The sequence below is a fragment of the Arvicanthis niloticus genome, chromosome 16 (genome assembly GCF_011762505.2).
Source record: "Arvicanthis niloticus isolate mArvNil1 chromosome 16, mArvNil1.pat.X, whole genome shotgun sequence".
NCBI classification, from domain to species: Eukaryota; Metazoa; Chordata; class Mammalia; order Rodentia; family Muridae; genus Arvicanthis; species Arvicanthis niloticus.
The window spans coordinates 62274810-62291249 of NC_047673.1; the positions used below are offsets into that span (position 1 = coordinate 62274810).

General features: G+C 41.4%; 1 protein-coding gene and 1 long non-coding RNA gene across 4 annotated transcripts in view; one reads left to right on the forward strand and one right to left on the reverse strand.

Annotated features, from left to right (window-relative positions):
* LOC117721463 (SLAM family member 5-like) overlaps positions 1-8076 on the forward strand; it is a 31328-nt gene extending 23252 nt beyond the window's left edge. The window contains exons 4-7 of one of the 3 annotated variants that reach the window (XM_034520115.2): positions 1-135; positions 4606-4700; positions 5597-5659; positions 6197-8076. In XM_034520115.2, coding sequence (XP_034376006.1) covers positions 1-135; positions 4606-4700; positions 5597-5659; positions 6197-6262 — 359 coding nt within the window. In that variant the 3' untranslated portion in view covers positions 6263-8076. The remainder of the gene's footprint in view (positions 136-4605; positions 4701-5596; positions 5660-6196) is intronic. The other 2 variants (XM_076914496.1, XM_076914497.1) reach the window with 2 other exon arrangements.
* The window catches only part of LOC143434734 (uncharacterized), a 22765-nt gene continuing 6453 nt past the window's right edge, over positions 129-16440 (reverse strand). The window contains exons 2-3 of the long non-coding RNA XR_013104464.1: positions 2178-2327; positions 129-264 (exon numbers count right to left, since the gene is read on the reverse strand). This is a non-coding gene — a long non-coding RNA (uncharacterized LOC143434734). The remainder of the gene's footprint in view (positions 265-2177; positions 2328-16440) is intronic.

The window sequence follows — 16440 nt, forward strand, 5'->3', positions numbered from 1 at the left end:
ACACTCCAAGCTTCCATCCTCACCAGGCTGCATTGCCAAAGGAACTGGCCATGCTCTCTCTGCTTATTTTTATTCCGGTGTTGGCACTTCTGTTCCATTTGTACAAGAGAAGACGAGGTAGGATTGTCTTGGAAGGTAAAATGTGAGAATATGCCTTCTTTCTTCTAAGAAGTGATGTTTTATTTACCCAGAGTAGAGTGAAGAGTATCATTTCAGGAACTATGGTGGCAAGCCAATGGAGCCAGTATAAAAGAATTTACCAGTCTAGAATAAATGCAAAAATAATGATTAATAAAAAAAACTGCTACAAGATAAAGAGATATGCAGCAGGCAGTCTCAGTGAGAGAATGCCCCATGAAAAATAGTTCTTTTCTAACAATTAAAGGAAATTATTTGGTTTTATCTTCCATGACATTTGTATGTGGTCCATATCTGGGCATTTCACTATCTTGTTAAGTAGTAAATTCAACAGTGTAAGCCATCTTTCCTGGTACTAGACATTTGAACTAATAATAAGATGTCATAACACACTGGGGTCAAGTCCCAAGTGGCCAGGTTCACATTGTTTAAGGGTAAGACTTTCTATATTTGAGAGAGGGAACTTTTTTGTCTCTGCATTTTCACAAATTGATTTTATTTTTCATAAAAAAAATATGCACATATGCACACCTACATGCCTGAAATGACCAGAAAAAGGCATCAGATCCCCTGAAGCTAGAGTTTCAGGCAGTTGTGAGCCACTCAATGTGGGTACTGAGAACAAAACTCATGTCCTCTGGGAGATCAGGAGGGTCTTGAACAGCTGAGCTGTCTCTCCAGCTTGGTGTTTACCCCTTACCATATAAATCAACAAACTCAAATCATTGACAAGAGAAGAAATTATTCTCTCTCTCTCTCTCTCTCTCTCTCTCTCTCTCTCTCTCTCTCTCTTTCTCCCTCCCTCCCTCCTTCCCTCCCTCCCTCCGTCCCTCTCTCCCTCTTTCTCCTAGAGATTCTTCAGAGCTGATGCAGATAAGGGGCATTGGTTGGGATTTCTTATCAGTCATATGGTCATAGAACCATATGTCATAAGGAAAAAATGGGGGCTGATATGGTATTTTAGAGAAGAAAATGGCAAAAAGTTAAAGGACAAATTCATCACTCATTGGCTAAGAAGTTCGCATTGTGGAGTCAGGTAACCTTGATGGTAATGGTTGATACTCTTGAGAGGATACCTTAAGGAGTTTAATGGCTTCTAATCTGTAGGATATCAATTATACCAGGAAACTAAAAACAAGGGCCAGAAAGAATGGGAGTTATGTTGGTGAGCTCTTCCAGAAAAGGTATAAGCTGGGAAATTCAGCCCCATGTGCTCTGTCAATGAAATCATCCCTCAGAAGCTGGCTCACTTTGTTTATCTAATCTGAGAATGTACTTATGTATGTGTGTATGTGTGTATGTATGTATGTATGTTTATATGTATGTATGTATTATCTACTTATCTATGTATCTGTCTATCTATCTATTACATATCTATCTGTTTATCTGTCTATAAACCTTGGTTGTTGAAAACCTGGAGAGCAGTGTCTCATGAAGTGAGGAACATTATAAAGTCTAGGATCTCTGCTCTACTTTTTAATAATTTTGAATAATATCTAGAGAGGTTTAATATACACGAGTATCCAAATAGTGCAAAAGTATGGAATACTAGCCACTTCATAAAAAGGAAGGAATGGCTTTTCATTTATCCCTGAGTTTCCTACACGAGGTTCTTAACACTGTGTGAGTGAGAGAGCAGACCTGGGTAAGGAAAGACTGTGCCTGGAGAGATCTCCACATGGAGGAGGGAGGTAGAGGGGGGATTAAAACTTAAAGTGGAGGAAGGAGCAGAATTGCTAGATGGGCTGACTGGGGAGCAAGGGCTTAAGTGAAGCAAAGGGAGGGTGATGATCAAAGATTGAGTGTTGGAACACAGTCCAAGAATGAGGTTGTGTGAGGATAATTCTCAGTGCTTGTGAGAAAATTCCAAGAAAACAAGACGATTATCTTATGACCTCAGTTTCTTCAAAACATGGAATTGTCCTTGGAATGTGCTTTTGTGCTCCTCCCAGATGTATCAGATGGGACTGAGTTTACTAGCTTATTCATTACAACTGGATATTGCTATTTGTTTATAAGTCTCTATGAAAATGACATACACTTGTGGCTTGTCCTTGTCACTGTACACTTTACTCAAATGACTCTACTTAATCCTCAGAGTATAAATTGTCTGATGCTCTGAATAAAGTTGGCAATGGAATGAGACTGTGGTCTGCTTCATTTTTAGGCTCCATTCTCCCAGGTTGCACCTGTAGAATAGCAAATGGTTGAGATTAGAGGAAATAGGCTACTTTGAAATAAACTAGAAAAGCACATACAACATTCCTGTTGTAGCTTGAGGCACTGTGATGAGGCCATAAAGGTTTAAATATAAAAGATCAATGTCCTTACCTAAATTACGGCAAAAAAAAAAAAAAGACCTAGTTGTAAGACCCATTTTTATACCTCAATGTGCCATAAGATGATTAATGTTCTTGATCTGGGAATAGATATAGGGTCAAGTTTTACTACAAAGTAAAATTAGGGGCTATCTTTCTTTTGATAATTTGGGATTCAAATTTGTACCACTTCTTCAGAATACATGCCAGGGCTAAGTCAGAGGAAATAATGGACATGAGACCCATCACATTCGTCCTATGAAAGGTAAAGTTTTTACCTAGAATGCATCAGCACTCTTGTGTCAAGACCTGATCAGCACTGGCTGAATGAAGATGTACTTGTAGGAAAACATGTTGGTTGAGAATAGAGACTCTCAGGCTGGAGAGATGATGGCTCAGCCTTACAATGGCTAAGCTTACAACCAAAAGTATAAGGGCACAGAGACTCTCCAGATGCATGGCAGTTAAATCCAGTTTCACTCAGGAGTCAAACATACCCAGCTGGTGAAGCAAAACCAACAATGAAAGGAAATTTTACAATCTCAAACTTACTGTGCATTGGTCGTAAGGGAAAGGCAAGGACTCTCCATCTAGGATAAAACTAGGTAACCTAGGCTTCTCTTGGATCAGAAAGTATTTACCAGGGGCCAAAAAATCATAGGCAAAACCCACATTGACCACTCACTCTGCTCTCAGCTGTTCTGGAGAGCAGCAGCAATGATTGGATGAGAAACAGGAATAAGAGAAGAGAGGAAAGAGGATGACCTCACTATATTTGCAGATTCACCCTGGACAAGGTGCTGCTGCCAACTGCACTACACTTTGAGATTGAGGCAGCCCTTCATTCTTACAAACTATAGTGTGGCCTGTCCTCTTTCCACTCTCCTCACATCCTACAAAAATATACCCTTGGTGTATTTGTTACTTTTCTCATTGCTGTGGCACAATACATGTAGAGATGAAATTCCATCTTGACTGTTATTTGGCCAGTTAGTTTAGCACTGTAAAATCCCATTTTTCTCAGCCGTAAGATTTCCATAATACTAAGGTTTAATACAGATAGTTATTAAGTTATTACACACATGCAGTAGCAATCCTAGTACATGATACTAGGTAAATGTTAGCTCATGTGTGTAAACTTGCAGGCCTGAGTATGGTATTGGGGGTGTCATTCTATAGGAAAGGGTTAATGAAATGCATCATAACTCAAGTGGACTCACAAATGGAAAATATCATAGTCCCTCAGGCATGTTCTCCAAGTTCACTCAAGAAAACATCTCTATTCCTCTCATGAGCAAACGAATAAGATGGAGAAACAGAGACAACATGAGATAGAAAAAGAGACAGAGACTGAGAGATGGAGATACACTTGTCTATGCAACCACAAATGAAACTGAGAGCACTTTGGGTCCCTCACCAAGTCTGGGGTAGAGACTTAGAGAAGAATAGCTCTGAAATGATGAAGTCTACAATAATCTTGGATTTTATTTGTAGATGGTTTTATGTCCTGTAATAAGGAAGAATAAAATTCTGGCTATTGTTTTCAACTTGACCCTAAAACATTGTGTTAATACTAAAGAAAAACCATGTGAAAAGATTAATACCTCATTTAGCACAAAAAAAATTTAAATCAAAGATCTATATATCCTTTCTTTGTCTTTCTGGAACCTCCTATGAAACCTGGCACAAAGTAAGAGCTTCATAAATATGTAACTGTTTCATGAATGTTTGTGGTTATACTCAGGTATGCACTACAATAGTAAAGCCCCAAGTATAATCAGAATCAATCAAATTAAACAACTGAGACACTGACATGGAAAGTCTAATAACCATGCAAAATCATCAATGCCAGACCAATCTTTGAATTTCATACAGGGGGTAGAAAGATTCTCTTTAGGCTAAACTGGGCCTCCAGAATAAAAAGAATTCCCAATGTGCTTTAGGTGAGACTTGAATAAGATGAGCCCTATCGCATGTATAATCCTTGGGATGGAAAGAGTATCTGAGTACACAAACATCCTTTTCCACAGGGTACGGGCCATTTAACCTGTAGATTTTATTTCTTTATCACAGAAAGACAAAATATGACTAGGCAGTCTCTAAAAAACCATCTACCTTTCACAGACTATGGTTATTTGTTTATTTGTAGCAGATGGAGTCTCAAAGAAAACAGTATACTCTGTAGTTTCAAGAAAGAGTCATCTGACAGAGCCCAGAATCTATGATGAAATCCCTCCGTCCAAGGTAAGCTGATGCTATTCATAAATACACCCTCCCACTAGGACCACTAAAACAGGAGTCTCTGGCAACAATTGCCCTATGTTGGCCATTGTATAGAAAGAAGCTACAGGAGAGAATTTGGATAGACCAACAAAGAAACACCATGCTAAGGAAAGGACTCCCATGAAAACAAAACATAGTGTACCGTCTCCTTATGACGGTGTCCATGGTATAAGGAGTTTCACATGCAGGCCTAGCTGTGGGTTAGAAGTAGTTTGTGTTGAAGAAGAGCTCCATGGAGAGATCAAACTATGAAAGAGTCCTTGTTGTGAGATGAGAAATACCAAATGGGCAAAACCATTGCTAAGGTTGTTCCAAGGACAGAAGGAAAGATGGACAGCCTTGAACTACACTAGCTGGTCTAGCAGCAGCTCGTTTTATCAGACTCTTAACCACTCTGTTCCACACCTTCTGCCTTTTGTCTGCTTTCCTCTGGTTCATGTGCACCAAAGACCCATCTTCTGTCTACACAGCCTGCTTCCTTGGAGTCACTGAAAGGAGTCACTTAGGTTTTTCAAGTTACTCCGACACTGTACTGTAACTGATGGGGATGTGGTTCGAGGTTCACATAACTCACAAAACTAAACTCCAAGATGAGCAACTACACAGAACCCTTCTCTTAGCTCCTAGAGTCCTTTTGCTACAAGGCTGTGTCTAACTACCACCCACTTGTCTTTATCGTTACCTTAACCTAATCCAGAGTTGGATGGAACAAGAACTGATGCCTGAAAAAAAGGCTACACAGTAAAGTTGTATCATAAATGGGTGATGGAGAGACTGGAATTAAAGAGATCTTTCTATTTTTTTTACCAATTTTTGTCTTCTGTGCGCTCACTGAGGAGAAAAAATCTCTTTTCCAGATGCTGTCCTGTAAGGAAGAGCCTGTGACCACCATTTATTCCTCAGTGCAGCTTTCTGAGAAGGTAAATCCTGTCTGGCCTTTTAATCTCTCTTTTTCCATGTGTTCTACCTACTTGCTGTATCCCATCCATCAGTATTTAACTGAAAGTCCAAGTATCCTTGAGTCAATGGGAAAGTTGCTCACAGCATCCTAAGTACTAGATTATGTGAGACACTAGTGGTGACTAGTCCCCATTAGTCAGTTGACTCTATGAGGACATGAGAATGGAATTGTTGGGAAACAGAGAGAGCTCAGGTTGAACTAGAAATGAATAGTGCATCCTGGATGTTGCTTGAAGTCTAACCATCAAAACCAATTTTGAACAGTCTTAACCTTTTTACTTATCTCTTCTGGTCTAAGAAGTTCCTTGGAGCTCCCAAATCAGGTTGCTGAGCAGAGGTAGAGGACTCATCAAGAAATGGCCTTTCTACCTCATATGTCTACAAGCACAGGAGCAATCTAAGACATCACCCTGTGCCATTTTCCTGACTCCCCTGTACCAGCATTCCCAGCTGCTCCTTTCAGCTAATATGTCTTCATATTTCCTTCTCTTACACAGATGGGGAAAACCAACATGAAGGAGGAAAAACTGCCCAAGACTTTGGGTAATGAAATTGTTGTCTAGGTGAGCAGGCAGTGTTCTCCCTCTGGAAACTGAGCTACAACCACTGTGAGGGCAGGTGTCCTGAAGACCTAGGCCTTCTCTGGTTACCCCTTTACTGGAACATTGCAAATCACACATTCCATCTAAAAGCAGAACAGGAAACTTTCTGTTGCTGAGCATTTCTTGTATCCATGTGGGCTTATGAACACTCCCTAACCCATCAAATCCTTTGAAAAATATTTCACTTCATGGGGAACATAAAAATTGATTTTTGACACAAAGGATTAAATCATGAAGGTTATTCATGGCTATAGAAGAGTGAAGATGGATGGAAGATTTTCATGTCAATATATAACATCATTGTCCAACAGCTGTAGGAAGAAACCAATCAATATTGTGAATGCCAGTAACACACCCTGGCATACCAGGTATATGATCTGTGGAGATTCAGCATGTGTAAGGAACCCTGATGGGCTGTGTCCACCAGTTGTACCTTAAGTATCCCAGGAATGGCATCTTTAGAGTATATATTATCCCTTACTTGAATGCATGTCATGGCCAGCCAAGTGTAGGCTACATGGCAACTCCTATTCACTCCTCAGCTCAAGAACCATCATGCAGGACACAACTGCCACTCTTAGCCCAAATACAGATGGCCATGCTTCTTGGAAAGATGTGGATTGTGGCCATAATACAGGTCGATGCATTCTCTAAGTGTGGCACTAAAATATGTTCTTTCTGCACACACTAGAGTGCTAGAGATCTTGAGAAGCCTCACAGGATTTCCTTTCTGGTCAAGCTTTCCTTCCTTATGTTTTACTTCAGTCAGCCTCAGCAGGAAGACACACCATGTCCAGGAGCCTCACTCTCCAAAAAGAATTGGCTAGGTCCATTTCTGATATTTTGAGGGAAGTGGGTGGAACCAAGCCATCAAAACAAGAGATCTTGAAGAATGCAGAGTCATTTGCCTTCCTGAAAGGGAACTTGAGCTCTGACAGGGAAGATGTTGAAACTGGATTCATTCCAGTTCCTGTGTTTCAGCTCAGAGAAGCATAGAGTTCAAGCTAAAGTTGAGTTCCTTCACCCCAGCATCTCCACAAAGTCATATCAGCTGGCTAGCCATGAAGAACAACATGTGATCATTCAAGGAATTGTTTGACGTTTGTGTTAACAGTCCTAACCAGCTAAATCTTAAATGTTCATAATCCTTACAGCCATGAACCAGGCTGTACTGCAGGAATGAGCCATATTTGGGTATAATGAAATTTCCTGTCCCATGAAGGTTTAACTGTCCTCTGAAGAGGCTAAACTGACTTATTTTCAGTAAGTGTGCTAGTGTCTGCACAACCTAGCTCTGACTTTCTGATAGGTGCCATTTTTTCCTATTTTTTTAAACTTCTCTAAGTGAAATGCAGCTCGTGCCCATGATTGTATTCATTCTGTTTTCAGTCTATTGATACTTGTCAGGTCCCAAAGAAACCCAGGACGAAGGGCTAACTGGGGTGCCTGTCAGCATATCCAGAGCACAGTGTCACTCAGCACCTGCAGCTCCTCCCTGCTCTCCTCACCCCAGCCCCCTCTCCTTGCCCTCTCCTTCTGATTCCTATATAACCCAGCCATTGTGTCATTGCCCTATCTTGGTTCCTCCCTAACAATGGGTCCTCTTAGCCCTCTCTTCTCTTCCTGTCTTGCTGGACCCCCACCCACCTCATGGCCTGGCCTATTCTGCTATTCATGTTCAATCTGCTACTTTCTCTCTCTACTTTGGACTCTTCCAGATGCATCTGGATATTTTCTCCCTCATGTTGACAATAAAAACGTTCTCCTCAACCATGCCTAAGAACAGCCATGTCCTCATTTTCTTTCAATACCTTATGGTCCTTTTCTTATTGGTTGTTTACAAGACTTTCCTTATAAGAATTCTCAGTATATGGAGGAGACGGCAATCAGACTGTTTGAAATTATCAAAGAACAGGTTTAATAAAGGCTTTAAAAGGGAAGAAGAAAAGAAGAAGAAGAAGAAGAAGAAGAAGAAGAAGAAGAAGAAGAAGAAGAAGAAGAAGAAGAAGAAGAAGAAGAAGAAAAGAAACTGTGTTACCTAGTGAATGGATCCAGAGAACATTCTTGCGCCAATTACTGTTCCTAAGGCTGCAAGATCCTAACATATAAGATGAATTTTATGTCTTTCCCTTGTCTAAATGAAGAGGCAATTCCAGCACTCACACTGTTAGCTTACAGGTGATTCCACTAGGCTCCTCCCAGGGACCTAGCAATGGCTTATGCTGTTACCTGACACCATAACCTGCCACCTCCAGGTACAGGTGGACTAGTGTATAAAAGACTGCTTGCCACTCCAGTTCTCTCTATCTTTTTCTCTCTCTTTGTTTCCATGTTCCCAGCTGTTTGTTCTCTCCCTCTTCCTCTCTCTCTCTCTCTCTCTCTCTCTCTCTCTCTCTCTCTCTCTTCTACACACACATACACACAAACACACACACCCTTTCTATCCTTCTTTCTATCTTCCTCTGTCCCCCCTTCTCTGCCCTCCTGGCTCTGCTCCTGTCTGCCTCTAACCCATCTGCAGGACCTCATTCCCTCCCTTCCCGTCAAATATCTCAAATATCTCCCTCATACCAGAATTATTATGTCATGATTTCTCAGGTGGCACCTTGACATGGGCCTGCAAGGTAGCCCCTGCCCCTGCCCCTGCCCCTGCCCCTGCCCCTGCCCCTGCCCCTGCCCCTGCCCCTGCCCCTGCCCCTGCCCCTGCCCCTGCCCCTGCCCCTGCCCCTGCCCCTGCGCCCTATTATATTTCGTAACAGACACTAACTACATCTAAATCCTAAACTGTAACTTGAGCTAAGACAGAAAAGACCTAATGGGAGGGGAGAGGGTGTACAAGGCTAAGGCTGGACCTCAGTGCATAGAAGGGAATCTGAGAGAAAAGGCAGGAGACAGAGGACCTCCAAGTGAGGGAAGCAGAAAAACAACAACCAGTTCAAAGCTAGCCTTGGCTATGTGAGACTCCTATCTTTAAAAAAAGCAAACAGGCACTTTTCTGCTCCTTGGAACAAGGCCTGTGCATGAGGTCAGCTAAAGTGGGGAGCTAAGCATGAAAAGGCAGTGCCCTGGACAGGTACGTGTAGAAAAGAAGAGAGACTTGGTCATAAAGGATGGAGACAAGTCAAAGTGACTCTCGACAGTCTCTCAGAATCATTCCTCATTGTACTGGAGTTGAGGAAACTCTCCTAGACAGACTTCATTCTCCAACTTGCCCTTTCCTCTCCCTGATGAGCTCACTCAAGTTCCCACCATCTTAAAGCTCTGGTACACAGTGCCAAGTGTAAAAGACCAGAGGCAATGGTTATTTAATCAGTCTACAAGACCATCTTTTTTTTTTTTTTAAGCATATGAATTCTTGAGTTGGCCTTTAGGCTCAAGACTAGCCTACACTCTTTTCTAGGAACCTTATGGTTTACGAGGATATAAACTATCCACTTACTTCTTAGGACTCAGTTCTCAGATTCTTCTGGAAAAAAAATTAGAGTTATACTATTTTGGATAAGTTACTCTCCACTGGTGAAATTATCCAATTCAAATCAAATTAAAGTATACAGAGGCAGGTTTGTTGGGAAGCTCCTCTCAAGTAGGTTTACTGATCCCTAGGAACCAGGGCAGGAAAATTGCCATGGGGAGAGGGAAAAGAATGAGAGAAAGTGTGCTCACATGGAAGATTTGAGGGGAGAAAATTCAGAAGGGGAGAGAACAAGAAAGAGAGACCAAAATGTCTGGATTATAAAGGGAAGAGCCTCTTGCGTGGGGGAAGCCCAGGCTCTAGGCTGGAAAGTTCAGGGCAGAGAGTGAAGTATGCTAGCCATGCCCTATAATGGAGGATCCTGGGAGAACTTGAAGGCCAGGTCCACTTGGGTATGTAAAATATACACCTCAGCCATCTGTCCTGGGTCTGAATCCCAGCAATTTTGCCATTCGAGTCTTTCTAAATTAACTAAATTGGGACCAGTAGGTCCATAAAAATCAAAGTATTCTTTCAGTAGAACAGTGCCCTCTAGTGGAAAGTGCTAGATACCTCTACAAATACAAGGCTTCAACAGAGACTCAAGTGAATGAAAAGTTGCAAATTATGCTCTCCAAAGAATGGGAAAATTAAACTTATTTAAGATATTTGTAACCTAAACAAAATTCCATAAACTAAACAGCCCACAAGAGAACAGAGTGGCTAGGCCTCCTTGGAAAATGGCTACTACCGACATGAAGACTGCCGTGTGGTCTGGGCTATGTCAACAGAAAGCAGTCTTATCTAAAACTGAGGAGAAATGATTGAGCTAGAGTTCCTTCCAAATTCTATACCTAGTCTTCTCTTTCACTTTCTCCTGAATTTCCCTTAACTCGTATAATTTTCTCAAGAATGGTGATAGTCGCTACTAATGAAGCTTTGAAAACAAAAAACAAACAGAAGAAACTATGAGTGATTAGAAATGTGGTCTCTGACACAAAAGTACCTTAGTCTAAAACCCAGTTTCTAGTCACCTTAGAGAGAGTAATTTGAACCTCCTGTGCCTTGGGTTGCACATCTGTAAAATGGAAATCGTTAATAGTACTTATCTTAGTAGAGTTGTTGTGACCATTAAGTGAGGCGTGACTATAAGAACATGCCAGAAAACAGTAAAATCCTGGGTCCTTCTAACTCAGTTTTTGTAACTAAGGTTATTTTGTTACTGGGCCCATCTATTCCTTCTGTGATCTGCACACACAGTCTACTCACCGGCTACTATACCTGTCTCTTCAAAGAGAATAATAATAAGTAAAATAAAATGGAGAGATCTTGCAAGGCAAGGATTTTGTAACAATTCACAGAAGGCTCATTCTGCATGAATGTATATTGTTGTCAATACAACAGCCCTGTAAAAGTAGAAATTAATTCTTCTAGTTTGCACTAAGACTAGGGGGATAAATGTGTTGGCAAAATCAGGAAGCGAGGAAGACAAGAGTTGAATGTGAGAGTGTGTGCAGTTGCACCCTGAAACACACAGCCTCCGTCTACCTGCTGTGGATCCCCAACACCTGACACTTGGCCTCAGACACAACACACATATGACAATTTTGCATAATAGATACATCACCAAACATCTGTTAAGTGAATACTTGCACATTATTTTAAAGCACAACTTCTCTGCTGGCAATGTCCATCAAACTAAAGACGCTTGTATAGCTCTGGCTGCAGCTGGAAAAAATTATTTTCAGATCAAACAAGGGATCATTGTCATGTATGGTTCTAATAAGCTTTTACAAAATGAGAGGAACAGTGTGTATTCCCACCATTAACATCATAAGAATAACAGAGGCAGAAGAGGTAAGAATTTGAAGGATTGTACTGCAGTTCTTAAATGCGAAATTTTTCAAAATACATTAAATATATATTAAAGTGTTCAGATGTTTTGACAAATAACAGTTAGTGGAAATCTTGAGCTCTAACCCAAGATTGCAAAATAAAGGGCAGAATATTATCTAGAGGCTTCAGACCTTGAGAGGTTCACTTCAAGAATACATGAAGAAATTCATGATGGTAATGAACTTTTACTAGCTGATGGTCCAGTTCATTCTGAACAGCCTTAGATGAATCTCTGGGTATAGATGGGTCAACTCTCTAAACATGGTCATGTCTTTGAAAATGAGAGATTGAGACACTTTTTTCTTATAAGCCATTGTCAAGACTATTTCTTAAGCATGCACCAGTCTCCATCCTTCCATTTTTTTTAATCTCCAAGTGTGATCTTATTGTAGATATCAAATCACTTGTAACTTACTATGCCCCAAATTGACCTGAGTCTTTCACAACTGCCCCACCTTTCTCTCCTGCTTCCCCTGTGCTAGGTAATGGTGCATTAAGCATAAAAACTAACCTTGATTCGGTGCACGTCATGTGCTACTCCCTGTGCTTTTTTGAACATAACCCACTTAAAGCTCATGAGACACAACAACACCCATCTGCTTACTGAAGGAGATAGGTCATCCCATGTCATGGGTTAGAAACTGAGAGTCGCTTTCTAAACGCCCACTTAACTAAACAGACAAAATCTCCACCCTTCCTTCTTCCTGCCACCACAGTTCCCCCTTTATATCTAACCAGTTACTGGATTTTGTCAATCCCAACTCCTCCATGTGGCTCCTCTCAAACATAACCCCCTCAATCTACCTAATTATCAAGCATAGCTCCTCTGCATGCCTGCTGGCCATGTCATGTGCTGCCTGAGCTGTCACACATAAAAGGCTATAACTTAATTTCTTCTTTTTTTTTCTGGAATTTTCTCCCAAAAAGAGTAGAGTCCTACTGCTGCCTGGTTCTAGTCACACAGAATTATCATGGATCCATGAACTGTCAAATCATTTCTATAACCTCCCTACAACATGTGCCCACACATGTACATGCACACCACACACACGCACACGCACACACACGCACACGCACACACGCACACATACTTTTGCCCATATCATGTCTGTCTTCAGAGTCAGACTAAGTATCTTTGTTATCTCTTGGAAATTCTCCAACCAAGGCTACTTATATATCACTGTATTTTCACTTGTACAGCACTTCATACCTAAGTGCATAGTGGCAACAATCGCTACATCCTGTGGTGATTATATAGCAGTTATATTTTCTCAATAGTCAGTGAGTTGATTATGGTCAGGAACCTATCTTACCCAGTTTTCCAGTTCTCCAGGCTTAATGAATATTAAATCCACAAAATTGTTTTTGTGAGATTAGTTTGTTATGAACAAGAATATTATGTTTAAGGATATTAAGCAATGCTACCAAACACATCTCAGAAGTTAGTAACACACTGTCTTGTCTTCTCTTGTGTCATCTTTTATTTTACACATTTGTAAATTTCTTTATCTATAGATTTTACTTTGTAAGTAAAATGGGCTACAGGCTTCACTTTATCAGGTAAACATAATAAATACTGTTTTATAATACATCTTTGTAGGGAGTGGTTCTGATGCATTGATTGGGAATCTGCATGTGAATGCTGAAGGTCCTGTTGGTTCTTGATGAATCAATAAAGATGCTAGTGGCCAATGGCTGGAGAAGAGACAAGACTTTTAGGTTTCCACAGCCAGGCTAGGAGACACAGGAGAAGGAAAAAAAAGAGTTGTCATGCTTTAGAGGGAGATAGAGCCACCAGCCCTGTAAGATCTCAGGCCACTTCCCTGACTGGGCCTGGGGTAGCAGGTGGGAGATTAGCAACTAAGCTGAGGGCAGATTTATGGTGCTGAGCAAGAAGAAGGTAACCAGGCAACTAAATTGAGGCAAGATTTAGAGGTGTTGAGCTGGGAGTGAAGGTAAGGACACATTAGCTGTAGGAAGCTTAGAAGTACCTGGCCATTGAGCTAAAAAAAACATATTAAAAATAAGCTAGTGTGTGTGTGTGTGTGTGTGTGTGTGTGTGTGTGTGTGTGTGTGTTTCATCCTCCCAGGACAGTGGCTGGTAGCATGGTCCACCCAGAGCTTAAAGTGGAGTAGTAGAAACTACAGGCTACGTATCTTTTCATTTGTCTTCCCTTCCCCTCCCCCAGGAAAAAATAAATGAACTAACTGAAACAAAAAAAGACATTCAACATAGTACAAACCCTGTGCCACCTGAAACCCAAAACACATAGAATCTGAGACTAGGGGACTGGACAATTGTCATCCATAATATCACTTGAAAGAAAGAAACTAAGGTACTGAGATTTTAGACAAAGATAATGAAGCTGTGATATCCACAATACTTTCAGGACCTGAGAATGTATTATGAAACTCTGACCAGGAAGTGGCTTTGACCCTTGTCTCTCCTCTTTTATTTTTGTATTTATGACATTTTATTTATTATCTAAGAGAGGCACACAAATGCCACAGTGCATATAGAAATCATTGAGGTCAGTTCTCTCCCTTCACTCTATGGGCCCCCAGGGATCAAACTTAAGTCCTCAGGCTGACAGCAAATGCCTTCCCCAGCTGATCCTTCTTGTCAGCACATAGCTCCTGAACCTATTCGCCTTGGGTGATTTTGCTCTACATACGGAGTAATGATTCTGGAATTTTGATTTCTGTTTTACAAAACACAGAACTATTATAAGAACATGTCTTCATTTTAGTCCCAAGTGTGGGATATAGGGCTGCTTTGCAGCGTCTGACTCTGATTTGCCTCGTGCTCTAGTTGAGGTGTGGTTTGCCAGCTGCAGAATTTTTCAGAGGATATATAAATGCTAGGGCACCAAGAGGCAGGTTTGGTGATTGTTGGTCATCCAGGGGAAAGGCTGTGGTTTGCTAGTAGTCATGATCAAAGAAGAAAGAAGAAGAAAGAAATTAGATTCAAGGTGAGAAAAAAAAAAAAGAACCCACAAAGTATCAAAGACCATCTAAAGCAAAGAAGAAACACGACTAGAGAAATTAGGTTCACAGGTCTTTCTCTCCCCACCCGTGTGTGTGTGTGTGTGTGTGTGTGTGTGTGTGTGTGTGTGCGCTCGCGCACACTCGAGTGTCTCCTTTATCATCCTTTTTCTCCTATCTAGTGATCTAGTGATAGGGGATATAGGGTGGGAAGAACAAGAACCCACTAAGCAGCAAAGGCCAGCTACAATATACACTCACTGAAATAGATCAACTCGGTAAGTATACTTGTACATGATCCAAGGGTAGTGTGACCTCCTGGGGAGATGTGTAAAAACATCCACTTCTATCAGATAGTACACTGATAATAAACAAAAAAACAAAATAAATAAATAAATAAACCCACCTCATCCAAGTTTATCTTGGTGAGACATTGAATTCTTGGAATTACCTTCTGGTGCACAGTTATAACTTTATTTTTTTTCAAAGCCTTTTTTAATGATGATTCTTAAACATTTTAACCTCCCTTTTAGCCCACAACCAGAGCTAGTGGAAAAGAAAGGATATTGGGGAAGTAGACCTGTTTAGAAATGGTTCTTTGGAGCAACCCCCATCTGTGTTGTCTGAAAATCAGTTCAGTTTAGCTCACAGGTTAGCAGGCAGCAGCAGCTCGATCCACTCACAAACCCTTCACAGATACACCAAAAGTCCAGTTCAGTAGATCCAGGATAGCAAACAAAGCAGCAGCAGTGGCACTATCTAGCAGAGACAGCCAGGCCTCAGCCAAATTGACACAAGTCAGCAGGAGGGACCGGGGGGAAGCCAGGAAAAGTTCTCAACTGTGCCTCTCTCAGTGAAGTGAAGATCAGAGAAGATGTGAGACCCACAAGCATTGCACAACTAGCTCTATGGACAAGCCTCTGTCACTGTTAAGTTCTATTTATACTCCTTCCAAACATCATTGGTCCTCCACTGGTTTTGTCTCACTGTGTCTTACCTCGCTGACAGCACTCTGCCAATAGCCCAAGTCTGGGTGGCAAGAAGCCGTATCACCACCAGAACGTTTTCGTGCATTTCTCTCTGTGGAGTCCCAACAAATGGAACTCAACTACAGAATGTAAGCCAGACCAATACATGCATGCATGCATGTCCTTAGCAACGAATCCTTCATCATCTGCCCACTCACATGCTTGCTTTAACAGAACATCCTCTTACCTGTGTCTGCTTCAATGAAATGTTCCTTCATGTGTCTGCTTTAGCAAAATGTCATTTCACTTCTGTCTGCCCTCAGGAAAACACTGCTCGTGTTTGCCCCAACACAACTGACTCTCCAAAGAACCCTTACATTTCCACTTCACACAGGTGATAGATTACTTACAGTGACATAGATGACGCAGAGGCAGATGGCTATGTCACTGGAAAGCCCACCCAGACATGACTGATAACTCACGAAAGCTGCATCATTGAAGTCCCCTGAACACGTTGCAGGAAGCTCACTAAAAACCCTCCTTCCCTGCCTCAGTTGTTTGCTGCTTCTATAAACATGGTGATGAGCTTCCTGGGTCTTACAGGCTTTTATGAGCTTCCTAGCCCTTCTAAGTTGTGTGATCTTGAAGAGCTTCCTTAATCTCGTGAGACCCCCCCCTCCTCCAGTAATGTTTCAACTTATCAGAAACAGCAATTCGACAGCTCCACCCCTTCCTCCAGCTGTTACATTCTTTCTCTCCTCTCTTCTACAGTGCTTCTTGGGGGGGGGGGTGTAATAATGAATTCTGAATATTCTCTTCCATTTATGGCTAAAGACTAT